The 27,901-nt window shown below is 39.5% G+C and overlaps 1 protein-coding gene across 1 annotated transcript in view; it reads left to right on the plus strand.

Moving 5' to 3' along the window:
* Window positions 1-27,901, plus strand: part of DOCK11 (dedicator of cytokinesis 11) — a 174,944-nt gene that overhangs the window by 125,854 nt on the left and 21,189 nt on the right. Inside the window, exons 37-44 of the mRNA XM_012727072.1 lie at window positions 1,130-1,272; window positions 2,505-2,620; window positions 4,813-4,950; window positions 9,011-9,193; window positions 10,682-10,795; window positions 13,708-13,923; window positions 14,013-14,070; window positions 23,990-24,096. Coding sequence (XP_012582526.1) covers window positions 1,130-1,272; window positions 2,505-2,620; window positions 4,813-4,950; window positions 9,011-9,193; window positions 10,682-10,795; window positions 13,708-13,923; window positions 14,013-14,070; window positions 23,990-24,096 — 1,075 coding nt within the window. The remainder of the gene's footprint in view (window positions 1-1,129; window positions 1,273-2,504; window positions 2,621-4,812; window positions 4,951-9,010; window positions 9,194-10,681; window positions 10,796-13,707; window positions 13,924-14,012; window positions 14,071-23,989; window positions 24,097-27,901) is intronic.

Raw genomic sequence — 27,901 nt, forward strand, 5'->3', positions numbered from 1 at the left:
AGACAGCCATGACTTATTTGACTTGTGTCAAATCACAGTTTAAACTGTGATAAATATTTAAAAGTCTTCCAAAGGGTATTAGTTAGTGTGATAAACAGGTTTTCAGTTCTAATCCTTGAACAAATGCTTTTGCAAAGTAGGTGAGATAGGAAATTGAGGATTACTTTGAGGTCTGTATTTTCATCTACAGTCTGTCAAAACTCAATTACTAAGGTATGTAGAAATCCCCAACAATTAGGGCATAGCATTATATATTATCTATTTCTAATTTTTGCTGTTTAAATCTTAGTAAAATAAATACTTAAGAAAATATTTGAGGAAAAAAATGCTCCCTTATTTCAATTAGATATATCTTACAGGTAGAGTAAATCTTGAACAATTTCAAGTAGAACTCTTTATAAAGTTGTTCAATAGCATTTTGAAAAACTCCAGCCATTTAGATGGGGTTTATGGATGAGTCTGTGAAACATCCTAATAATCACTAATTCAAGTGGTGATTTCTAGCCTTTCCCCAGGACTGGGAGTGGTATGGTAACTGCTACGATGAGCCTCGGTCTAGGACTGTGCTGGCCTTCCCACTCTGTTTACTAGAGTGTACACAAACTCTTTCTCTTCATTATTTCCTTATGGTCTAGTTGTAATTTTTTAAAATGGAATCATAAAATGAAAGAGAACAAAGACAAATGTGTAAATCCTAACAATTAACATGTTTACAGTATAAAAATTTCTGATCCAAGTTTAACTCGAGTCCAGAAACACTAGATTGGCACTTGTTGTTAAGCATTAAGTCCAGAAGTTCTCCCCCATCTCATTGTATCTCTGAGTATCCGTAGTATTGCTTGCCCTCAGTCTTGCCTGAATCTTAAGTGATGGTCTGGAGGAGGAGGAAAAAAAGAGTGAAGCTTTCTCACTTCCTTAATTATGTTCTTTCAGTATAAACTACTTCACATGTACATTAAAACATAATAACTTCCAGTGACACCTCATGTTAGCCTAGTAATAACTGGTAGAATATTGAGCATAGTACACAGTTTTTATGTGGGAATCTAATCCTTTATTAATTAAAAAAATCTAACATTGAGATCTAGTCTTTTAGTACTCCATTTCCTAACTTTAAACTGTATTTTAGGGTGCATGATGCCTGGCTGCCAAAACACGTTGGAATAGACCGAAAATCACAAACCATGCCAGCTCTTCGAAACAGATCAGGAGTCATGCAGGCCCGGCTTCAGCATCTTAGTAGTCTGGAAAGTTCATTTACACTTAATCACAGTAAGTGAAGTTGTTTGTCGGATACCCATCTACAGACACATAAAGCTATTAAACCTCCAAGAATCACCAATATGAATGGAAATTATTATCACATGCATAGACATTTGTATATTTGTATGTATGTATTTATTTCATCATACAGGAACATATAACCCCCCCCAAAAAAAAAAAACATGGCATGGTTTTCTTATCAATTTTAAGTAATTGCTTTCTTAGTTCAGAAGTTAATTTTCCCCTACTGAATTATTGTTCTGATCGTATTTTTTTTACATTGGCTAGTTTTCATTTTTACTATAAAAACTTAACACATATAATAAGCATCTTAATACAATATTTGTTTAGAGTTACTGTTGTTTACTCAGTAATTTGAAGAGATTACACATTCTGTGTTGACTGCAGAAATCATAGAATTGTAAATACGGTTTTGACAAGGGTGTATTTCACACATGTTGACATATTGACATGGTGAATAAGACAAGGAAAGAACTCTTGCCCAGCTGGGGCAACTAAGGGCTTATAAATGGCAGCTGTCCTCTGAAAAGCAAATATTAATAAAAAGTCAGTGAGAAAACTTTCATTTCCATACAGCCCTCTGGAGGCTGCAGAAAAGCAAGCCAGAGAACAGACTTTGTCAAGAGGACTAATAATAAAAATAAATGTCTTGAGCAGATGGATCCAGAGCTAATAGATGCAGGACCTTTAAAAAAAAATGCAAGTCTTCGAGCTTTCAACTTTGCTCTTGTCACTTGTAAAAATATAATGAACCTGCTTTCTCCATTTGGCTCGATGCTTTGTTTTCCTTCTTATTTAGAAACCAGCCTCATATCATTGGCATAATTGAGAACATCTGGCCAGAGGGCACCACCATATGTAATGAATATCTGTGGGTTTCTCATCTTTGCACACATAATTAGCATGCCCTAAAATGCCTCCCACGTTATTTCCTAGTTACATCACCATAGTTCATCACTGAAATCTTGTCTCCATAGACGTGAGCACCTAATTACATGTTGCAGAGCTATTGATACAGAGCCGAAGTGAAAATCCATAGACCTGATTAACAAAGGCCCTATTTCACTAAGAAATAAATACGCTGAAACTCATTTGGTCTGTACACATTGAGAGCCTCCTTTCTTCTGACTCAGGTCTCTGAGTCTTCAGAGGGAAAATCATTCAAAACTGTTGTGTGAATCTTTGTGGTCGGCAGTATTCATTGCCTTTTTTAATCCTAGGCTCGGCAACAACGGAAGCAGACATTTTCCACCAGGCACTTTTGGAAGGCAACACTGCTACCGAAGTCTCCCTAACAGTACTAGATACCATCTCCTATTTCACCCAGTGCTTCAAGGTAATGATGAAGAGTTAAAATTTATTTGGCATAATTGTGAAGACAGCATCACACAAAAATTAAGCAGTCAGAGGCAGCCTAGAATAGTGAAAAAGTCCCGAGTGAGCAGTCCTCCCTTCCCTTGGATGGCTGACCTGTTTGGCTGTGACCTTGGGAGGTCACCGAGACACACATGCCACATCCAGAAAGTGAGGGGATTCTACACAGTGGCCCTTCATGTCCTCTTTTGTTCCTCTTGACTTGTACTTCATTTCGTGTTTAAAAACCGTTTTCACTTGCACTTGTATTAAAATAGCTGATCACTTCTAGTCCAGATTATGAATTGGTTTGCCCAAATATCCGTTTCTGATGCCATCACTGGGACATCAGGCTAGATGATGCCCAGGCAGCCTGGCCGGCTTCCCTAGACAGGTACTTAGTGTTTTTCCTCAAATGTTTGTCTCTTAGTACAGATCATCATTGCTATGATTAAAAAAAAAAAGGAGGTAAAAGCAATTATCTTGCAGGGTGATTGAAGGAGGAAAATGGGATAATGGATGTGAGAGTGCTTTGAAAAGTAAAAATTATCTAACTACAATGGAAGGTAACATTAGAGGGAGAATGCAGAAATGAAAAATCTTGCTTTCATTTGAGTTACACATCATTTTTCCCTTTTCCCTTCCTTCTCTGAGCAATTTACTTAATTGCTTCAGACCCCCACATTTATAATGGAAACCTGGCTTGTGCTTTTCAAAGAGGATTTTAAGGGAAAAGCCCATTATATACTAATAAGAAATAGACTGCAGAACCCCTTCATGAAGTATTAAGTGTGTTCTGATTTAAAGGTACTGCAGATTCTTTTTTCATCGTACCAAGTAATAAGGAGGATATTTGGTCTCAAGGTTTACCATGTATTCTTTCCCCCCATTCAAATACTTCTTATTTATTTAACAACCCTATCTCTTGGTAGATGTCAGTCAAGTACCATTTTAAGTACTCTGCAAATATTAACTCGTGTTTGTTGTGGGGCTGTGTGTGGGTAAGGACAATGGCTGCATTTGGGTACCAGAGATCATGGGGGGGCGGCAGGTGGAAATGCTTGAAAATTGAATCATGATTACCCAACTGTAAATTTACTTAAAATAATTGAATCTTACATGTGAAAGAGGTAAACTGGATATATGTAATGTATCTATGAATAAAATACAAGTATGAACTTACTTTTTCTCCTACTAGCTTTATGATGTAGATACTGTTATTACTCTCATTTTAAAAGGAGGAACTGAAGCTCACGGGGGTGTTAATGTCACGTAGCTGGTTAGTGATATCAGGATTCAGATCCAGGCCGGTTAGCATAAGAGCCCACGCTTACAACTACTACTGCAGGCTTGGATGTAGGTTAAAGAAACAGCCCCCAGAATCTCATGTCATTAAGGGATTCTGGCTGTTGATGTTAACCATTTAGACCTGTCACAACCTTGCATATACTTTGGGGCTTTTTTCTCCTTTATAGCCAAGTTAGCAAATTAGTTTTTTGAGCAGTAGGACAGTATGGCTGAAGAAGTTAACCAGTGCTTTTTCAAAAAAAGCTTCACAAACCAGTAGCTATTTCTCTACATTTTTTTTACAGCTCCGCAAAGAGCATTTAAACAGTTTATGTTAGCCTGTTCAGTTGTGATACCATTCTTATCTCTACTCATAGAAGGTTTAATTTGTCACCAGTATCTAAACATACTTATACTAAACATCCTCTTTTTTAGAAAAACATACTTAAATGTCTTTAAAAGAAAACATACTTTAAAAAGTAAATTAGGGAATAGGCATTTAAAATAAAATTGGTTTTTTCCTTAATTCCTATGTTATTAGTCACCCTCAGGAAAATACAAAGGCCTTATATCCATTTTGAGTTTATGATTTTTTAATTGAGAGGCAATATGGCTAGGTTAATAGAAAATACTCTTTCCATGCTAGGTCCCTATTTTCTTCATTATGTTGTAAATATAATTTTTTTCACCTGTTTAGAACAATGGAATTTAAGTTTAGATGTAGTTTGTGTGGTAGTTTGGGAAGACACATGCTTTTAAGTTAAACTTTCTGCAACTTTAAACAGTGGTCTGATAAACAGATATTGATAAAGTCAGTTCTCATTCAGGGTGTGGAGGGAGGGTGGCCTAACCTATGTCTACAACTTTTTTTTCTTCCATGTTTTATAGAGCCAACTTTTAAATAATGATGGCCACAACCCATTAATGAAAAAAGTATTTGATATTCATCTTGCTTTTCTTAAAAATGGACAATCAGAAGTGTCACTGAAACATGTCTTTGCCTCACTTCGAGCTTTCATTAGTAAGGTAAGGGAAGAAGCTGTGGGCTGCCAGCAGATGCCCTTGGCATGAAGCCAAGGGGGGAGGACAGGATCATTGAGCTGACATCTGCAAGTGTCCATAGTGAAGCCATTAAGTACTTCTACTGTAAACATAAATACAGAACAGCAAAATGCACGAAGGGGCTTGCCCAAGAGTCCCCTCAAATCAGGACATACGTTTTTATTTCACCTTGTCCTCCTTTCTCGCTTTCAGTAGGCTCCTTTGAAGAGTGTCATTTTCTAATGACAAGCTTTGCCAGTTTTTCTTCTTTTCTGCTGCTTTTAAAAGTATTATGCTAAAAATATATAAATTGTGTATACACGTGTGAATAAGCACTTAAAAGCAGAGACCAAGTTTCATAACCCTAGGGTGTTACGCGATACTTTGCAAATGGTAGGCCTTTGATGCATGTTCAGATGATTCAATCCTTCATTTGGTTGTTATTTGTATCTCTGGGCTCTACATTTTTGGACCCCTTACCTCATCTAATCTAGAAAATCAGACTAGGTTTTTTTTAACATTTACTTATTCATACAGAACTGGGGTACAAGCCAGAGATGCAGTGGCAGTGAGAGGATTCACCAGAGACAAAGTACGGAGCAGAATAGGCAGATTGACGAAGTACACTGCTGAGGGGAAGCAACGGGCAAGAGATGAGAGGTCTGCCTCGGCATGTGGGTCACCTCTGGGGCTGGGGATCGAACTCACACTGAAGCAGCCATGCATTGGCTCCACAGTGCATTTTTCCAACCAGCTGTGCCACCAGGGAGAGCCTCAGACTAGGTTTAAGGAATAAATATAATTAAAAGAGATAGCAACGATTTGTTTCTGGTAGCTTTTTAAAAACTAGTTTATTTATATAGATATTTACATCATTGTTCATTTTTGTACAATGTTTGCTTTCTCCTCTCAGGTGTAGTCCTGAGCTCTCAGGTGTAGTCTCTAAGCTTTTAAACTTAGAGAACAAGGATCATGAACTCAGAAGGACTTAAGATTATGGAAATACATAGTCTGTACCAGTCACACACACTCAGAATCTGTGTATAACATAATCAGACCGAAAAACATAATCAGTTCACAACTTACCTGCGTGTCTAAACATGAAGACCTTTTATTTTATTTGTGTGGTAGCTCATTGTATTCAATTGATAGAGAAATTGGGTGCATTTGAAGCTTGGTTTTTATTTTACTGCCACTCTTCAATACAATTTGTATGTAGAAAACTAAGTTCAAAATAATAATGGTGCAGGACACTAAGGGGAAAAGATTCTAGAATAATTCCTTTAACAGACAGTTACTAGTTAGGTGGTTACTGGTGCTAGAATTATTAAGGATATAATTCCTGAGGCTTGTTAGCCAATAGACTGACATGCACACAGCACTAGGATAAAAGAAGTTCATACAGAGAACTGAGGGTAGACTGGAGAAAGGAAGGGAATTGCTCTAATTTAGCAAACATTTCTCTGTAGCAGTGGAGCCAGAATTTAGTATAGAATCAGCAAGAGATTGAGGAGGTAAATGAGAACCAAATAATTGAGTACTTATCTTGAGTCATATTTCAATATAGACATCAGGGAGGGTGGCAGTAGCAATTAGATTTCTATTAAGGGTGAATTGGTGCAGGCAGGGGAAAAAGCTCTTAAAAGTAGTGTGGAAGATGGATTAATGGCAATGCTTAAGGCCATAAGAAGATTTGTTATCATAATCTAGATAAGAGATGAGGGCCTAACGTAAGATAGTGATAGTGGACTTGAGGAGCCAAAGGCAACAATGGTAAGGAAATAGAATTTTTTAGGATTTGGTCATTAATTCACTGGTTAGATAGTGGAATATGATGGCTGATGTGATATATAGGGAGACACAAAAGATGTCTAATCTCTCTCCTCATGAAGCTCTCAGTCTTATAGCGGGAGAGAGAATGAAAATAAACTTAGTCATATTTGATAAGTACTAGGAAGGAGTCAAGGTGCTGAAATAGAGTGCAGTGATTTATGGGTGATATCTTACTTTAGATAGGTTTGTCACTTTTACAGTGAGACCTGAAATATGAAAGCTCATTTGGTAAGCTCAAGGAAGAATACCCTAGGGAGAAGGATGTTCATATGCATAGGAAAGAGCTTGAAATTCTGGGAATTAACAGGCCCAGTTTAGTTAGAGTTTAGCCATTTAGGGATCGTCAACATACACATGGCAGTTGAAGCCATAAGAGTGGCTTAAATTCCCCTAGAGAGCATGTGGATGTAGAACCCAAGAAAGGTCATGAGCAGAATGTTGGAGAAAAACAATATAGGAGCAACTGAAAGAAAAGTCTGTAGAGGAGATGAGAGAGAGCAGCCACAGGAATAGGAAGAAAGGCAAGGAAGAAGGCTAGTGTCAGCCAAAAGAAAAAAGAGCTCCACTGTTATTACGAGGCCCAGAGTAGTCTAATAAGTAGAAGGGAAAACAGGAGTCTGTGGTCATTCATTTTGTCCATTGGCCTGCTCAGAGGAGTGATGGAGACAGAATTAAGTACATGATACAGTATAGCATAGTGAATTAACTATATAATAGTCATGTTCTCCCTTAAACCTTTCCTACTCTAGTATCTTGACCAGCAAGATTTTGTTTAATCTGGTGAAACTATTAATAGGACTTCCCAATTGCCATTGAGAAGACACTTCTAAAATGCTATCTAATTAGCATTGCTTATGCTGTCAGGGTGATAAAAAGAAGATAGATTCCTGTGATTTGAGTTTAAATTCAAGATTCCCAGGGAACAATTTAGAAAACGGGCCTTCTAGCTTCACACTCCCTAGGACACATTCATCATTGTGTGCTCAGAAGCAGCTTACTCTTTGCTTAGATGTAAGCATGGAGATCATAACAATCTTCTGTCATATGCAAAGTTTATCTTCCACCAAACAGACTGAATACAATCTCAAAATAACAGCCAGTTGGCTGTTTTGAGGATTAGATAGTCACTTTTGTGCTATTTTTCTCTGCCAAAAATGTATCTTTATTTTTTAATGCAAAATTTGTTTTAACAAAGGTGGGCAGCAGTCTAAACATAAAATACCAAGCAACAGAAGCCAGTAAATGTACTAAGTTTATGCTGATGAGAGTCAACATGTATCCCCAACCCCTCCACCCAGCCCCAATGGCAAAACTCATTTATTTAAATAAGTGCAAGGGAATGACAACTATTTCAAAACCGTATCTCAACCCTTTATGCATGGAGGATGTGTGCATATATGTTTGGGTGTGTACACTTCATCTCTACCCCATTTTGTGCCGTGTTCAGTTTTACTTGCTGAATAGAGTCCCACAATAATTTTTTCAGCATTTGAGCATTTGTAGTTAAGGAACTGTTTGAAGATAGGCCAAAAGAGTAAGTAATACAGAATATCCTTCCATTTTTTTAAAAAAGATTTATTTAGGCATACAGAACTGGGGTACAGGCCAGAGGTGCAGGGACAGTAAGAAGATTCACCAGAGAGAGAGAGTGGGGAGCAGAACAGGAGGACTGACTGAAATACACTGCTGAGTGGAGCAGCGGGCAGGTCAGGAGAGGTCTGCTGCGCCAGGTGGGTCAGTTCCCTGGCCAGGGAACTCGTGCTGCTGTGGCTTTGGAGAGCTTCATAATGCGGTGCTTTAACCCGTTGTGCCACCAGGGAGGGCCCTGGCCTCCCATGTTTAAGGCCCCAATTAAACCCATCGACCATTCATTCATTTTAGTCATTCATTAATCTAACACATACTATCGAGAATCTGCTAGCTGTTTGTTCCAGCCCATCGCAGACTATTCTCAGAACTGTAGCTTAACGTCAGGGCCTCACTTTTTTGTAGTGACTTGTATTTTGACTTAAATCATTCTGTCCTTGACACATTCCAGTCCTCGTGTTAGCTGGGTCAGGTTCTCTGGAGCACACAGTGCTAGCCTTCGGTTGACTGTGTAGCTTCGACTTACCCATCATGGTGTTAGGGAGGCTACAGTAGACACTTCAAAGTTGGCCGATTCTTTGGCTGGGTTTTCGGGCACTTACTTAATGTTTTTACTGTTTTTTAGTTTCCCTCAGCCTTTTTCAAAGGTAGGGTGAACATGTGTGCTGCATTTTGCTATGAGGTTTTAAAGTGCTGTACCTCAAAGATTAGTTCGACCAGGAACGAAGCCTCTGCTCTTTTGTATCTTCTGATGAGAAACAACTTCGAGTATACCAAAAGGAAAACCTTTTTGAGGACACATCTGCAGGTCAGTAAAAATCAAAGCTCTCTGTAATCTTTAGCCTCTAGATCAAGAACGAGGAATACCCAGTCCAGTCAGGTAGCTATTGGCTGCATGTGACCACTGGTATTTGGGGTATGACTAGTCCGAATTGACATATGCTGTAAATACAGAGTACACATGGGCTCATAGGAGTATACTGTCTCAATTGTTTTATGGTTAACTATGTTAAAATGATATATTGGATTAAGCAACATAAATTAAAATTCACCTGTGTCTCTTTCCTTTATAATGGCAGCTAGAGGATTTAAAATTCCATACGTGGCTCTGTCATATTTCTATCGAACAGCTCTATTGTGGAGCACAGGTGTGAAGAACAGATGCCAGTTGGTTCCAGGGCTACTATACACCGTGGCCTTGAATAAATTACTTCTCTTGTCTCTCACTGTCTTCTATGTAACATAGTGGCAAACATTCATACCTACATCATAGGGTGATTGTGAAGAATAAACAAGATGATAAAACACTTACTAGATAATCTGGAACAGATAAAAAGCTTTGTGTTTTCTACATTCCAGCATCCCTAGTTACTAAAAAAATGAGAGGTCTCAAGTTACAGTGGAAAGCATGGACTTAGAAATCAGATCTACCTGGGCTTAAAGTATAGCTCACTCCTTATTTACTTTTTGACCCTAGCCAAGTTGTTCAATCTGTCCTAATGGTTTTCCTCCTCATTAAAACGAGGCCTTAGCAGAGTTATTCTGAGTATCAAAAATAAAGTGTGTGTTAGTGCCAGGCCCAATGCATAGCATGTAATTGATACTTAGTGCACGGTTGTTGGTATTCTGCATCTCCATGTTCTTGTGCTTATTTGATGAAATAGATCTGAACTAAACCACATTTGGAAATTCTGGGCTCAGTAGACTTCTTTTTAATATGGGAAAACCTAGGTTGTGTTTCTAGCTTCACTGCCATGGTCTGTGCCATTGTATTTTTCATTGTAGACTGGATTCCAAATGGGGAAACAGCCATAAAATGCTTTTTAAAAGTATCATCACAATGCAAACCACTGACCGAAACATATGTTTCTGGTGTAAATTTTCTGTGTAGTTACTTTCAGATACTAGGGCCAGTGTTACATGTTAGGGTTTTTACTGTTCACTCTTATATGACATTTCACTTGAATACTACCTTCTCCTAAACCATTTCTTAAATTAGTATATTGGATGCCTGAATTCCCCATAGGGCCCTTTATTCTGGATCAAAGCATCAGTTCTCTAAAGTCCCTTACTTCAATGTCAGTGAATTTATATATGTGAAGATTTAACATATCTGGCACCTAGAAAGTGCTCAATAAAGAGTTAACTTTATTATTAATAGTACATTATTCTAAATAACATTATTATATGTTATATATAGGACATATTATATGTTGTAGTAGGATATGGGTAATAATTAAAATAACAGCCTTTGTTCAAAAGACATTTGTAAAATAATATTTGCTTTTTCCCACAGATAATAATTGCTGTAAGCCAGCTGATAGCTGATGTAGCCCTAAGCGGAGGATCAAGGTTTCAGGAGTCTTTATTTATTATCAATAATTTTGCAAATAGTGATAGACCTATGAAGGTATGTTTTCATTTCAAGTTATAAATTAGAGCCATGTTCACTGTCAGGAAAGTTTACACTCCTAGAATTAAACTATCAAATTTACAACAGTCAGCAGTATTGAGTGTATAGAATGGAATCTTTGTGAACCACAACTTTGTCTGCACACCTCTGTACCTCTGGCACACAACATCTACATAGTTGTGTAGTTTTAGTGTTCAGTTTTAGTGTATACATGGTTGTTAGACTAGTAGGGTTTGAATTTTTTCTGGGCTTGAGTTCAAACTTGCTCAGAAGACATTGAATGGATGCTGTTCTAATAGCTTTTTCCAGTTATTATATTGGTTAATTAAGCACTGAATTTGGAATTTCACAAAACCTCACTTCTTGGAATAGCTAACAGCAGGCTGATTCATTGCTAGAAGATGAAGAATGGTACAGAAGGAATTCATTATTTGATGATTTCCTGTTTCAGGAATCATCTTATTTTTTTAAAAGATTCATTTATTTGTTCATACAGAACTGGGGTACAGGCCAGAGGTGCAGGGGCGGTGAGAGGATTCACCAGAGACAGAGTGGGGAGCAGAACAGGCCAAAGGATGAAGCACACTGCTGAGGGGAGCAGCGGGCGGGTCAGGAGAGGTCTGCCGCGCCATGTGGTCACCTCCGGGGCAGGTGGGGATTGAATTCATGCAGAACTGGCTTTAACTTTCTTAGTGTTGTGCTTTGACCTGCTGCGCCACCAGGGAGGGCCCTCAAGAATCATCTTTTAATGGATGGTGGCTTGCCAGAGATACTGACTGGCAATTCCAAGCCCTAGGCTCTCATTTTTCCACGTCAGTTGGACGAGACCAAGCCCAAAGCCCAAGCCACCACTCCTCTTTCTCACCTATGTGCTCAGGTCTTAGAATTTTGTAAAAGTTTGATTGGTGTTTCGTTGCACAGAAAGCAGGTTCTGATCAGCTACGTGTGTTACAAAGGAAGAAGGTCCTTTGCCAATAGAGGATTTTTCCTCCCAGAGGAATCATTCCCATTCTTGGGAAAGGTCATTTTCCAGAATAATTTGACAATATTGTGTAAAATCTGGAAAAAGACAACTCAAAGCCTCTCAGTCACAACATCCTTAATGTTTGGGACGTGTAGAATTTATGTACCAAAAAATATTCCCATAGGAACGTGCCTGAGACTAAAAAAACACTGAGTAGTGCCAGCCATTTTCAGGCTGGGAAAGTTTGCTTTTCAGCCAGTTTTACTGGTTTCCCAGGGGATCAGTATATATTTCAATTAATCCCATGAGCACAGAAACCACTTAGGTCATTTAGATTCTTTTAGTCACACATAGAATTCCTTTTATCAGTTGTTACTGTCTTTAATGCCATGTTACATAAAAGTTTGATTAACAACTTTTTCAAAGTAAATGGGCTTGTTTTGGTTCTCCTTGATCGGAAATCTCTTTCATGACTCATTTCTGAATGACTTCGTTTTATTCTGGTAGGGCAGTCATTACCAGTAAACCCAATTACAAGGTGTGTGCGGGTGTGATCCTGTATCTCTAAATCACATACAGTGTTGTAAGCCAGTGTTACCGCAATTAAAAATCAAAATCAAAAAGAAGCCAAGTGTATGCATTCCACTGGTAGGTGGAATCTTTATAACTGTATAAGAAAGGCCTTTGTTTAGCATTATTAGTTTTAAAAGAATCAAGAGGCCACTTTCTAAAACCATTTCTTGTGCATGAAAGCCTTTCTAGCTCTCCCCACATCTTCCTTACTCATCTTCCCTAAGGCAGGTCATTGTGATGACTCCAGTGGGATGAAGAAGGTGATTGGGCTTTCTTAATAGTGGCCAGGATAAGGAGAAACCTGTTAGTGTTTGGAGGGACAAGAACAACACTTTAAGCAAGGTTAATGATCTCTTTAAACTCTTCAGAGTGTTTTATGATTCATACCCTCTTTGTGTTAAATTGTTTGTTTTATGGGTTCACCTGGGTATAGAGTAGTCAGTGGGCAGGAATAGGGGTGCTTGTCAGCATCAAGTGTGGCTGAGCACCTACTCAGGGGCCTGACAGCCTGGGTCTAAATCCCATCTACTACTTCCCAACCTCGGGACTTAGGCAGTCACTTTACTGCTGTCTACCTCAGTTTTCCTCTTGGCAGAGTAAATTACAGTAGCTCTTAATTCATAGGGCAGTTGTAAAACTTAAAACATGGGAAGCCATGCTGGCAGAGCTCTGACATGACCTCGACTGGCATCTGGACTTGGAAACCAAAAAGCATGTGAAGCACATGCACCTTGGGGGAAGGCTCTCGAGTTCTGGGTCTGAGCTCCAAGAATGTGAGAAAATAGGCCATGCGAGCAAGCAGCCGTGTCTGAGGAAGATAGCAAAAGAGCATTTCAGGAGAAGTGTCTGGGTGAGTGCAAGGGCTCAGCCATCTGGGTCTGGACAGGGTGTTCCAAGCATTAGAACGCCAGACATAGAGTTTTCACATGTCTTTAGATATCCAAGTCCAGATGCCAGTCAAGGCCATGCAAGAGCTCTGCCAGCGTCGCCATTAGGCTGCTAGCTGGTACATAGGCAGTGCTCAGCAGTTTTTATTTCCTCATAACTAAAATGACACAGTTATGGCAAAAACAGGTTATTGTTGTGACTGAAGAACTCATGGTGGAAGACTGGAGCTCAAAGTTTAGTAGTCTGTCTCGAGTCTGAGCTTGTAGGAACTGTGTGTCTACTGCTATCCCATTGGGAACCTTCGATGCCTGAGCTAGTTGAATATTCTTAGAATTCATGGAAAGCTTGAAGACATATTTCACACCAGAACTAAATACCAAACTGTCTCTAAGTAGAAACTGTATATTCTCAGGATTATATGCCAGTGTTTCCAACACATCCATAATTCTGTTAAACATGTCCTTTATGTTTGTTTGAAAACTAGACAACTGCATTTCCCTCAGAAGTCAAAGACTTGACCAAGAGAATCCGGACTGTTCTTATGGCCACGGCTCAAATGAAGGAGCACGAGAAAGACCCTGAAATGCTAATTGATCTCCAGTATAGTTTAGCCAAGTCCTACGCAAGCACCCCGGAGCTCAGGAAAACCTGGCTTGACAGCATGGCCAAGATTCATATAAAAAATGGAGATTTTTCAGAGGTGACTACTTTAGGGCATGTCGTCATCACAGGCTTGCAGAGCCCCTGGAACGATGTTCTGACATTCCTTTCTTTCTCACTCTTCTTCAGGCAGCAATGTGTTACGTCCATGTGGCAGCTTTGGTGGCAGAGTTTCTTCATCGAAAAAGTAAGCTTTTCTTTTTACTCCCATCCCACCCCCCCTGAAGTAAGCTATTTTTGTTCTTAAAAAATGGGGAACTTTTCGGCTACCACGATACTTGTCTTTGTAGGATTCAACTGTCAATGGGATTTAATTGAGCCCTATAGAATAGCTTCACCTTTAGCTTCATTCATTGTTCAACTAAAGTTGTAATTTTTTTTAAAGTCTCAATTGTTCATTTTGCCTTCTGTTTGCACTGAGAGTATAAGTTAAATACTCCTTGGCCAGGCCTGGTGCCCAGTGTTTATTTTCTAAGACTGTCTCCCTGGAAGACTGCCACAAATTAAATTCTTCTCAGAGCTCATGAGAAGCTCTGGAAAATACAGATCAGTTATTTTCCTCTCATCTGCCTCAACTTCACCAACAGCTGCCCACACGCTGTTTCTAATAACTACGTTAATTGAACAGTGCCTTGGTATTAATGGAGAGACCAAATGGCAGCACAGTGGCTGAATAAGAAAGCCCTCATTTAAATAACCCCTGAACAACAATTTAGCACCGGTCCACAGACAGACGTGCCTACTTGGGAGCAGTGGATGCAGCTCTCACGCCGAGGCCTGTCTGTACATAGGTGTACAGACCTCGGTCCTGGCTATGGACCCTGCAGTGGCTCATAAACAGCTCCAGCCCCTTTTGGCTGTAGTCTAGTCTCCTCTGTGAACACTGTTTTAGATGATTCCCTCAGGAAAGTGAACCTTGCTAGAAATCACAGAATCCAGTGGAAAAGCTCCAGCCTAGTACTGGAACAAAAACAAGAAAATCATAAATCTGAATAAGAATCGTTTGACTCTACCCAACTTACCTCTTCCCCAAGGTGACCCAGCTCAGTGCCAAAAGAGACTTGATCTATGATTTCTCCCGTGGGGAAAAGTGAGAGCACGTGAAAGAGCACCTTTCCCAGGTACACATGGCAGAGCCTGAGTACCCACTTCCCCTCTCTTGCCACCCACATATTATTGGGTCATGAGCTGTATGGCTGGAGGTGGCAAGAGGCTGTGAGAGCCACAGACAGGACCCTTGGAGGGTAGTAAAGACACACAAATCCTACTCACCCCATCTCCAGCTCCATCAAGGAGCCTGCCCACAAGTCACCGGGACCCATCACCTGAGGACCCCCCCAACTGTCCCCCCCAGTGCCTCTGCACCTCAAACACATTCTTCCCCACCCTCTAGCCAGCTCCCACTGTGTGCTGCTCACATTGGTGAGGGCAAGCATGGGTAGACAACTGGTGTGTCCACGGAGAAAGCCGACCTGAGTCTGTGGTGAAGGGAATGACTACAAACTTGAGTTCAGCGCCACCGGTGGGAAAGTAAAAGAGAGGCTATCGGCATCCAGCTTCATGGTGCTGTAATCAAGAAAGGCATGCAAGATTTAGGGATTCTGCCACAAAAGAGGATGTATGTGTCTGTGGCGCAGACACATACATTAAAAAATCAGAATCCCCCCAAAAAAGATCAGGATCCAGGGCACATAGACAGCATATCTCTCAAAAGTTGTTCAGTAGAGATGGCTGGAGGTGACGACTGCTTTAAATGTGAAGGCAGCTATGCAAGACGAAAAAAAGATGAAAATTGAAGCAAACGTGCTTCTACCATAGGATCACAGTACTGTCCAGTAACCAACCCCAGAGATATGGAGATATGCAATGTACCTAGTACAGAATTCAAAATAGCTGTTTCAGGGAAGCTCAATGAACTGCAATAAAAACAGATAAAGATAGTTCAGTAAATCAGGAAAACAATGCACAAACAAAATGAGAATGTTTAGAGCTAAAAATCATTAAAAAGAACCAAAAAGTAGGAAAGCCTACACAGTTTATGGGATACGTGTTCATTATAAGAATCTGAAATTATGGAGTCCCAGAAGGGAAGAGCAAAAAAAGGACAGGAAGCCTATTTTAATGAAATAATGACTAAGAATGTCCCAAATCTAGGGAAAAGCTTGGACATCCAAGCTCAGGAAGCTGGTAGGTCCCCAGACAAACACAATGAAAAGCAATCTCTATGATACATTCTAGTAAGACTATCAAAAATCAAAAGTATCATAAATGGTAACTGGAATTATTGTGGTGATCATTGTACAACATATGGAAACATAAGTCATTGTGTTGTACACCTGAAACCACTGTGGTTTTATTATGTCAATTATTTCTCAGTAATTTGTTTTTAAATAAAAGAAAAAAGCCAGAAGAATCCCAAAGTTAGAGACTACTACCTGCCTTTGTGGGAATAGAGAAAAGAAGCTTGAAACTTACAAGGGGAGCCCCCTCCCCATAAGCCTGTTAGTGTATTTCAACAGAGATGATAAATATAAAGAAACTGCCAGCCAAGAATAGTCAGTCTAGCAAAGTTGACCTTCACAAAAACAGATAGACTTTACCAGGCAAACATGTTGAGGGATTGCAAGACCTAGACTTTCTTACAGGCAAATGCTGAACAAAGATCTTCAAGCTGAAATAAAAGGACACTAATTAGTAATGTGAACACATATAAAATGGATATAGGTGGGACACATATATACAATGGACTATTATACAGCCACGAGAAAAAGGAAATCCTGCCATTTATGATGACACAAATAGAGCTTGAAGGGAAAAAGTCCAACAGAGAAAGACACACTATATGATTACACTGATACATGGAAAATAAAAAGTCAGAGATGCAGAGAGTAGGATGTTGTTTGCCAGGACTGGGAGGGAAAAGGATTATGGGAAGATGTTCAAAATATAGAAACTTGGAATTATACCATGAGTAAATTCTGGGAATCTAGTGTGTAGCATGTTGAAGATAATTATAACATTGTATTATATGCTTGAAATTCACTGAGTAGATATTAAATCCCCCCCCCCATCGTTAACAGTGTAAATGCTCTCTGTCACACACACCCATGGCTAACTGCCATACTGCTGTATCCCTCACTTTACAGAATATACATGTATCAAATCAATATATACCTATTACTCTTACACAAGAGTTACTCTCAGAAGAGCTAGGGGTGGGGAAGGAACTGAAAAATTAAAGGAGTCGTGGTTCTGATGACTTCTGGTTTCAACAGGTCTAATTCAGGAATCTGTGTGAAAGCTTCCCTTTCCAAATACAATGTTGTTGACTACCCCAACAATTACTCAAATCGCACAACAATTGAATTAGAGTTCAGAATTTACTGTCAACAGAGATTGCAAAGAGATCTCCCACTATCTGCCAGGATGGCCAACTGCCTCCTTTAACGGTAAATTAGGGCAAAATGAAACCATCTTGTGAGAGTCATATCACTGTATGAGAACACAACTATGTTTTTGTTTTTTAATTCCACAATTCCCACAGTTAACTAAATAATCTTCATTTATGTGTAAGGCTTTCTGTCTCACTGCCTCATGTTTGAACATGCCTGGGATACTGAAATTATTTTGAACAACCCATTATTTGTTTGAAATTGGTACATTCTGGCTTTCTTTTAGCATCTATATGGATTTTTAAAAATGATTATTTATGCATACAAGAGCTGGTGTACAGGCCAGAGGTACAGGGAGTGGGAGAATTCACCAGAGACAAAACGGGGAACAGAATGGGCAGATTGACTGAAGTACATTGCTGAGGGGAGGGGAGCAGCAGGTGGGTCAGGAGAGGTCTGCTGCGCCATGTGGGTCACCTCCCTGGCCAGAGATCAAACTCGTGCTGCAGTGGCTGAAGATAGCTTCACAGTGCTGTACTTTAACCTGTTGTACCACCAGGGACCCCTACATGGATTTAAATTAGAGAAAATGGCTTTAGTTATCAAAAGAAGGCAGGCCTCTTTTACGTCTTTTTTTTTCCCCCTACATCACTGGTTGCCCTGTGAAATTATAGTAAAAAATATTGAAATTGCACCCCTACATTTCCAAACAGACTGGCAGACACAAGAAGCATAAATATGGTATGCAATAAAATTTTATGTGTATCTGTCTGATAAATTAGGTTGATACGATCTCATCTTTTTAATGAATAGATATCTGAAATAGAGTTTTACATTCATTAAGTATAGGACTATATTATTTTGATGTAGAAAATAGTTTAAAATGTTAAAAAATACTCCCTAGAATATTTCATGAGTGCAAAGACCTTAATACTGAGCAAAAATTAGGATTTATCCTTGTCACCGGTCCTTAAGCCTTATGGTTATAGGATTTAGATAAAATAAGCAACTAAAATCTTTGGATATTAGTTTGAAGCAGCTTGCCTCGACACTGTGTTCATGAAATGTGACCTGTTTCAACAAAGTGGAAATAGTGTTTTGTTACCTAATTATTTCAATATTTCATAAAAACCTCAAGACTTTTTAGAATATATTTTTTATAGATATGAGTCCTTGTGTAGGGAAAAAAATGTTTTTCCATTTTAAACCAAAAAAATGTCAAATTTAAGAGAAGTTTACATGTTTATTGATAGGACTTGTCTATTTTTTAAACCTAGGATATTCTACTTGCATAAACTAAAAAATTTTATTCAAAAAAGGTGGCAGCTTCATTCGCATGATCCATAATGCCTTCTTTTATTAATTGATTATTGAACTCTGATAGTTTTGCCATAAAGACTGCTCATTTAAACACAACTTAATTTGTTAATCTTAGTCTGTTAACTTAACCTGTTAACCTGTCATCCAGTCTAAGAACTCTGTGATCTACATATAAGGCTTGATAACTCCAGAGTAAAATACACTTGGATACGGAACTGAAAAAAAATTATGTACACTTAAGACAAACGTATTTAACAAAAACAAGTGAGCAACTCCAGAATCTCATTTTCTTTATGTCTTTTGATAATGAAGACAGAAGGAAATTTAGGGTAAAGTTTAAATCCCTGATTTATCAATTGCCAAAAATTTGTTTTCTCAAAGTCCTGTGTATTTCTCCTCAAGTTATCATAAAATGTTTTTTCAAAGTCAGGATGGAATGAAATACTAAACAGCTGACACATTGGAGACAGATGTTTCCTGTTTAGAATTTTTAAGAAAAGACAATAGTTTGTCCTATTGGGTGGTTGCCTAAGCAAGCTAGAACTTGGGCCCTCTTTCCCCCAGGGGTGACTGTGAAGCACCGTGAGGGACCGTTCTGGGTCCTTTTTCATGTTTCAGGCAGTGAACTGGGAGAGGGAGGGAAGGATGAAAGGGATGCTGGTCCTTGCCCTCCCCACACCCTCTGTCTTCTTTCAGGCCGCCCATGCTCTTGCTCTTTCCACTGGGACCATAGGGACTACCATTCCCTTCTCATTTCCTAAGTGATGATACTGGGTGTCAGTTACTTCTGTCCTCCCAAATACAAAATAGAAAACAGATCTGCGTTTACTTTTATTTTGTCCGAGAACCTCAACATGTCCTAAACCTCGTTCTCTGGAGGCTAGACTTTATGTATCTATCCTGTTTCTCTTCCTGAGAGACAGCACAACTCTTCTCCCCCAGGGAACACCAGAGTGAAATCTCTACATTCTTCTACCACCGCTTCTCATTGGACATTCAGCAAAATTGCAGGCCTGTCAGGCTTCCCCCATAGTACAGGAAAGCAATTTCCTTTCCCATGTTTGCTCTTTTAATTCCTTTTAGGGTAATACGGTTCCCTTTCCCAAGTCTTTGGGCCCAGGATCTGATAACTTAAATTCTACAAAGCTCTTTCTTCCCCAATTCCTTCTCATTCACAGCTTTTCCCCCTTTTCCCCCCTTGCCTCAGAACTCTGAACTCTGAACTCAAAACTCCTGCCACTACCCTTTTTCTGACTAGCAGTGGTTTGTTTCCCATCCTCCAGACTCTTCCCCACTAGATAATTTGTGTTCGAGGTAGTGGGAGGTAGTGGTCTCCGTGAGGACAGTTTGGCTCTTTCAGATAGCAGTCAGGAACACAGAAGCTACAGCTGTGAAGAGGACAGAGTCAGGAACTAAGGTCAACACCAGAAAGGTCGAAAACGGACTCCAAGACTACTTTGTAGCACACCTCCTTCTGTTGAGATCTACCCATTGGCCACATCTTGATTCAGCAGCTTGTTTCACCTGAAAAAAAATCTTTTTGGGGGGACCCCAAGTGGTTTAAAGGCCCTCCCAACAAAAGGATCCTCCTGTGGTTGGTATTGACAACAGGGGGTTGTCATCTCCCCAAGGTAGAGACATGTCATCACACAGAGTAATAAGCAAGGCAAAGCACTACGAGTAGTGGCCCCTGGAGCTGAAAATCCACAACAGCTGTCCACACCCCTCATGGGTAGACAGTGCACTCCAAAATGGCTGTTGACCTCAGTGGGAGTGTAATTACCCTCTTTTTATATGATAACCCCAGAAGATTCTCCCAAGATGTTTTAACCACATCTGATCTGGGACCTACAAGTATGTGTGTGCCTTTCTTTTTAAATTTTAATTTGGTGTTGTATTTTAATCAAGATTTTTTTGTCCTTTGGATTTTTTTTTTTTTTCACAACACTGGCTATGATTCAGAGATATAGGATCCCGTCTCTTCAGAGGTTGATTACCACACCATATCCACCACCAAGGTACCCATAGTCCTCGGTACTCTGCTTTCCACTGTCCCCCTCCACTCGTCAATTTTAGTAGCCTCAATTTTAGTCAGGTTTCTCTTCCTGTAAATCATGGCATTCTTGAAAAACCCTAGATTTGGGAATCACTTATAATAATCATTCCCTTAGAGCAGATAGGAATTTTCCCTCATCAGTGGACCTGTCTGCCTGAGGCCTTCAGGAGTTGACTACATTTTTTGTATTCTCATTGGGGTCTTGGGCCCCTCCATACTGCCTAGCTCTTGATCGCATAGAGGTGACCAACTGGAATGCTTTCTTCTAGATTTCACAAGGTTCTTCTGAGGCACTGCTACTCACAGAGCATCTTGTGGACCAGCTGAGGTTTGAGAACTGTTTGTTATTGGTCCACAACAAAGTAAGGAGTATTATCCTGAATATCAATCAACTATGTCACGCGAGACAATGTTTAGTTCAACTGATTTATTTTTCATACAAAAACTTTGTTGAAGAAGGAAGTGAATGGATTTGCATTCTGATGAAAGCTCCTTATCTTGTGGCCCAACAGTCTGAATAGAACTCTCCTAGAGCTCTGCAATGACCGTTTTAGGCATGCTTAGCCTCAGAAATGAAGTATGTCATACTCTTATCGTCATTGTCTTTATCTAACCTCTCTGAACAAAATATAGCCCTGTGGGCCTCCTGGTGGTGAAGGGATTTCTATCTCAGTTGAATATTCTCACTACCCCCCACACACACCTCTGGCTTGCACCCCAGCTCTGGAATACATAAATAAATTAATCTTTAAAATAGAAAATAAATCTAAAAAATAAAAATAAATCACTAAAATTTAAAAAATTTTAAAATTTGCTCTAAAGTCCACTGGGTGAATCTCAATTTCTCAAAATAATAAAAATAAGCTAATGTATGATCTAGCAGTTCGCTCCTAGGTATGCACCCAAAAATGCAAATGTATGTATCAAAAGAATATATACATTCCTGGGGCCCTCCCTGGTGGCACAGTGAGTTAAAGCACAGTCACTGCAGAACGAGTTCAATCCCCAGCCAGGGCAATGTCCTGCATGGCGCAGCAGACCTCTCCTGACTTGCCTGTTCTGCTCCCCACTCTGTCTCTGGTGAATCTTCTCACCACTCTGCATCTCTGGTCTGTACCCCAGTTCTGTGTGCATAAATAAACCTTTTTTTTAAAAAAGATTATATACACTCCTGCATCCACTGCAATGCTATTTACAATAACCGGGCTATGGAAACAACTTGGGCGCCCAAAGGCAAATGAGAGGTATAGGAAGCTGTGGCATATAGATACTTGTCATGTGCAACAACATGGCATGTCTCTGAAGGAGACTATGCAAAGGGAAATAAGTCAGTAGGAGAAAGACAAATACCCGATGGTGTTACTTATATGTGGACTTTAGAAACAAAACAAAAACAGATCAGACCAAACCAGTAGCAAGCCCTAGAAGTCTGACTGTAGAACAGACGCTACCAGAGGTTGAGTGGAGAAGGATCACAATGGACTTTGGTAGAAGGTTATGGGTGCCTTATTGAGGGGGTGTGGTGTGGTAATCATATCTGAGGGGTGAGCCTCTACCTCAAAATCCTATACAATGTTGTAAACCAATGTGGCCTCAATAAAAAAGTAATATGAAAAAAGTAAACCTCACTGTCATTTTTGCTTTTACTGCTTCCTGAATAAATAGCCACTAACTACTCCCCAGCTATTTCTCCCTTTTGGAAAATGTACTTGAAAAAAGCTCCATCTTCCATGACCCAACTCCGTCTCTCATAGAAGTGTGGTCCTACGTGATAACCAATGTCCTATCAAACGTCTTACCTGAATATTTGTGGCTAGTGAGCTTTCATTTAGACAAAAGTTGGCAAACTCTAAGCTCTGACATGACCTTTTGTTCCATAAGAATTCTAAAATACCTCAATGTCTGACTTTCTCAAACCTCCCCTCTTCCCTCCCCAGACTCCCACTCCAGGAAGCCTCCCACCACATATTTAGTTGTGAGTAAGCCTAATCTTCACAATTAGATTACAACCACTATCAGAATGTGTGCCTTCTGTGAACAGCTCCTTTTCATTGGCTAGCAGATTCTGTTGTGAGGAGCTGAATTTTCCTTCACTCCTAAGTGTTTGGACATGTTAGTGCAGAATCTGTAAGGCGACCATATTGCTTTCTCTACCTAGACTCTTGCCTGACAATAGCAACTTGGTCTACAGTCCAGCAGCTGCTGGCAGCTGGACCTCAACTCCTGCTTCCCAGGGGTCCAGCTGCAGAGTCACTTACTATACAGCTGACAGCGATTATTTGTATTTCTGTCTTGGGAAAACTAATGTATCTATTGATGTGTTTATTTGGTAGTAATAATTCATTGAGCACTTATATGCTAGGTTCTGTTTGTTCTAAACACTTCAGTTTTCATTTAATTCTCATAAGGTAGCTATTATTATCTCTAGTACCCATGATGTAACTTTCTACAATCCCAGAGAGATAAACATGTCTAAAAGTCACACAATTAGTGATAGACTGGGTCTGACTCCAAAATGTGGCTCTTTCAAGGCCCCTTCCTGTTTCTCCAAGGATGTTTCATCCCTGCCATCTGTTCAGTATCCTGCATTCTTAGAAGTCCTAGGCTAGCCTTTCCAAAAACCCACTTCCTTTTCCAGTTTCACTGGAGAGTGAAATTAGGAACTAAAGATGGTTACCAAAGATCATCCCATGGTTACCTGAAAAGTACATGCCCCACTTGATTAGGTGACAGATAACAAATGGACATAGGATCAAAGGGTTAAGGACAGTTTTTAGATCACATTAGGGAATCATCTGTACCTACCAATGAAGATGATGCATAATCAGAATGAAATTTATAAATAACTTGAGCTCCCTTTTGGGGAAGAAGATTCGTAGAGTGTACAATCGAAGGAAATATTTTTTTTCAAGATTTATTTACTTATGCACACAGAACTGGGATACAAGCCAGAGATGCAGGGGCGGTGAGAGGATTTACCAGAGACAGAGTGGGGAGCAGAACAGGCAGACTGACAAAGTACACTGCTGAGGAGAGCAGCGGGCAGGTCAGGAGAGGTCTGCTGCACCATGTGGGTCACCTCCCTGGCCAGAGATCAAACTTGTGCTGTAGTGGCTGAAGATAGCTTCACAGTGCTGTGCTTTAACCCATTGTGCCACAAGGGAGAGCCCAGATGGAAATAATTTCTAGAACTCTTTTTGGTAACTGAAAATTGTACTTATGACCTTGATCCTTACACTGATTCCTGTTTTTGTTTTTATGGATAACCAAACCCTATAAGGTTACCTGTTATTTATGAAACATTTTAAAAATAAGTTTACTGCTTTGTATTCACACAGAATTATTCCCTAATGGATGCTCAGCCTTCAAGAAAATTACTCCCAATATAGATGAAGAAGGAGCAATGAAAGAAGATGCTGGGATGATGGATGTCCATTATAGTGAAGTAAGATTCCTGGACCTGCATTGCCAGTTATATAAATTTGACTTCTTAAAATTTATTTATATTAAAAAGTTATTATAGCGAACTTAATTTGGAAGGTAACTAAGGTTGATGAGTTCTTAAGCATTTTAACTGCCATGGGCAAGATTTCCTTGTTTGGAATGTGGAGCCCTGACTCTGGAACTGTTCCTACTGTCTGGCTTTAGAAATGCAAACATTTATAATACTCAAATCACCATTCCACTAACCAGATCAGGGTCTACAAAAAATAAGGAATACCTTGGGGAAAATTTCCATTAAAAATACGGTGATCAGTATAACAGCTAAGCACAATATGCATAAAAGTCTTTTAAAAATGAAAATTTTCTGTTCTAAACTTCATTTGAATGGGAAAGAGCTTCAACCAGTCAACACGTATTTACTGTATACTGACTGAGGAGCAAGGCTTGGTGATACAGGAGCTATAAGATAGTTAGACGTGACTAGTCCCTCACCACCAGAGTCTACCTGAAGAGACAATCCATCTCCATGAAATGGGAAGAAAACCCATGAGAATGTCATTTGAATAATATAGATTGTATGGTCCATGAGGCATCAAAAACAAGAGCCTTTGAGCTGAGGTAGAGCAGGAAGTTTGATCAGAGAAGGCTTTGAAGAATGAGGATACCCTGAAGGCATTCTAACGGAGGAGAATGGGGGTAAAATTAAAGAGGTAGGAAAATATAAGGCATATTTGGAGTATAGTAGGAGGGTCCTTTTGACTAACCTGATGGGTTCATATAGAGAAGACTGGCAGTTGAAGGCATACCTGAGAGGCTGAATGTCTGGGCTTTGTTCAATAGAAATTTCAAGTATTATCAATGGCTTTGTAGCAGAATAGAGGGAATGACATATAGAATGAATATAGAGGGAAGGCTAGTTTGGTGGAATGTGGGGGTGCAGGAGTAGATAGGTAGGCACTGCCATTTCCCAGAGAAATCAGAGGGCACTCAGAGAGGTGGAGAGAGAGAGACTTACCTGTCACACCGGCGGGTTCAGTGGGATCAGTCCCAAAAAGCTGAGCCCCAAATTACAGGAGTGGCTCTGTTTTATATAGGTTGTATGAGGAACCTTGTCATCCCAGCCATCCGAGCATAGCATTCTTTATTTCAGAATGGGGGTCTAAGTAGCCATAGCTACTAATATTTACAAGCAGTATGCTGCAGGAACATTCTGCTCCAACAAGCAGCAGAATCCAAACAACAGCCTCCCCCAAGCAGCAGGCCTAGGAAAGTAGCAGAACCTAAGCAGACTTGAGAAACTTCCTGCTTCGCTGGGAGCAGAGGCTAGAGAGTCCACATGTGAGGTAGTCAGGGCCCAAACCTCAGGGTGGTGATAGGTTAAGGAGATGTTTTGAAGAAAGGAGCAAGACTCGCTGACTGTGGAAGGGGAAGAATCAAAGGTAATGCTGAGATTTCAAGTTTAGATATTACAGGAAAATAACAGATGGACCACTTTCCAGGGAAGATGATGAATTCAGGTTTGATATGCGTTGAATTTGAAGGAAAAGATTATGAACATAGAAATAACTGTCAGATCGTTCAACATTCCTAGCTGATTCTAAGAGAGATCAGAGTTGCAAATCCACATCTGGAAGTCACAACTGTGTGAGAACCAAAGCAGAGTGAGGACAGGAAATGATATGGCAAGACTAGAGAACCATGAGCTAAACCATAGGAAGATTCACAAAGAATGGAATGACCACTGTGCAAAAATTGAAACGACAAAGCCAGAGAGCTTAAGGGCTTGTAGTCCACAGAAATACATTTTTAAGTTGTATTAATAAACATCAAAGAACCAGGTTAAAGTAACCCTGTGTATGGATCTCAGTCCTCATCAGTGAAATATAGACAGTAATACAACTGTGGTCATTGCACAATAAATATGAAAACTCTCTGGGAATCATTAAGTACTACATAAATGTCAGATTTTAATCCTGACTTGAAAATTTCATTTAACATAGAAGAGTAGATATTTAAAACATGCTTGTTGAATGAATGACTCCAAATAGAATCAAGATACTCAATTGTGATCTCAGCTCAGTTTTTGAGTTTGAAGCCTTTGGGTAGCTCAATTCATTTTTTAAAAAAATTTTAGTTAAACTTAGATGGTTTTCCAGAGATCTCCAGTTTTTGCACTCTGACAGTGGAAAGAAAGATTAAGGGGAAATCATGGAAGGTAAATAGCTGGTTGCAATTCGGGTTCTATCCTCGCCTCCCAAACAGCAGCTTCACCTTATTCATAGAAATGGCCTGGAACCTGACCCCTTTTTGTTTTCTCAAGAGGCACAGTGATGTTTATTAGTCAAGAGCTATAATGAGTTTTCTGTGTAAACACATTTTGGGGAACTCTTTTGTGTTCCATAGTAATAAATTCTGCATTTTACATGATGTACACAGATTAGAATTTTGTTCTATGAAGTAGCATTTTATGTTTCCTTTATTTACATAATAAGACTTCTTCATGCCAGTAGAAAACAGGTGATACGGACTTACAAGTTTTATTGAAATTAAAAACACAAGCTGTCTGTTTAATGTCTGTATTTAAATATGTGAGTTAAACCAATGATAATAGTATCTATTTTGTCTTTAAAATTGAATTTTTGGCTTTTGGTTTCCAATTTTTTTAAGATTTATTTATTTATGCATACAGAACTGGGGTACAGGTCAGAGGCACAGGGATGGTGAGAGGATTCACCAGAGTCAGAGTGGGGAGCAGAACAGGCAAATGGACGAAGCACACTGCTGAGGGGAGCAGCAGGCGAGACAGGAGAGGTCTGCCGCGCCATGTGGGTCACCTCTCCAGTCAGGGATTGAACTCAAGCTGAAGAGGCTGCGGCGATCTTCACAGTGCTGCACTTTAACCTGTTGCACCACCAGGGAGGGCCTGATTTGCAGTGGTTTTTAAAGATACAATTAGCATACAATAAAATACTCATATCTTAAGCAAAGTTTATTAATCTCTTCCTATTTTATTATTATTAATTAACTTTTCCCTTACATTGTTTTAGTCCCCATAGTTTCCCCACCACCATGTCATTGTGAACCATCATCATATCACCTCATGTTCATCCTGCTTTTGTTTTGCACCCCTCCTTTGTTATATGCCTCCTTTGTGTGGTCAGTTGCTAGTTTTTACTTTTTCTTGATCTCTGGTTTGGTTTCTCTATATTCCACATATAAATGAGACCATCTTTTACCTTCTGACTCATTTCGGCTAGCATAATCCATTCCAGTTCCATCCAGGTTGTCGCTAATGGCATGAGTTTGTCTTTTTGGTCACTGAATAATATTCTATTGTACAAATGTACCACAGATTTTTGATCCATGTCCTTTTGGGGGCATTTGGGTTGTTTCCATATCCTCGTTAAACAAAGTCTCGTGAATTTTGTATGTACCCATGTAAGCTACCACCACTAACAAGAAATAGAACATAGCCATTTCCAGTCAACCTCCCCACCTCCACCATTTGATTTCTATCATAATAGATTAGCTTTATCTTTCAGTTTGGTCTTTAATCTTTAGCATTTTAGTGCCATAATATTAAGCTCATTTAACTCCTACCCTTTTAAATCAGGATTCTTGCTTAGCCTAATGTTTTTGAGATGTATCCATGTTGTTGAGTATATCAAAAGTTACTCATTTCAAAATAATACTCCATTGCAACGATACATGATTTTTCTAGTCCATTCTCCTGTTGGTGGGTTTGGATTATTTCCAGATTGGGACTGTTACGAATAAGGCTGCTTTACCTATCATCTTATGGCCTT

Source organism: Condylura cristata, unplaced genomic scaffold (genome assembly GCF_000260355.1).
Source record: "Condylura cristata isolate star-nosed mole 26May11 unplaced genomic scaffold, ConCri1.0 scaffold00019, whole genome shotgun sequence".
In the NCBI taxonomy this organism is placed as follows: Eukaryota; Metazoa; Chordata; class Mammalia; order Eulipotyphla; family Talpidae; genus Condylura; species Condylura cristata.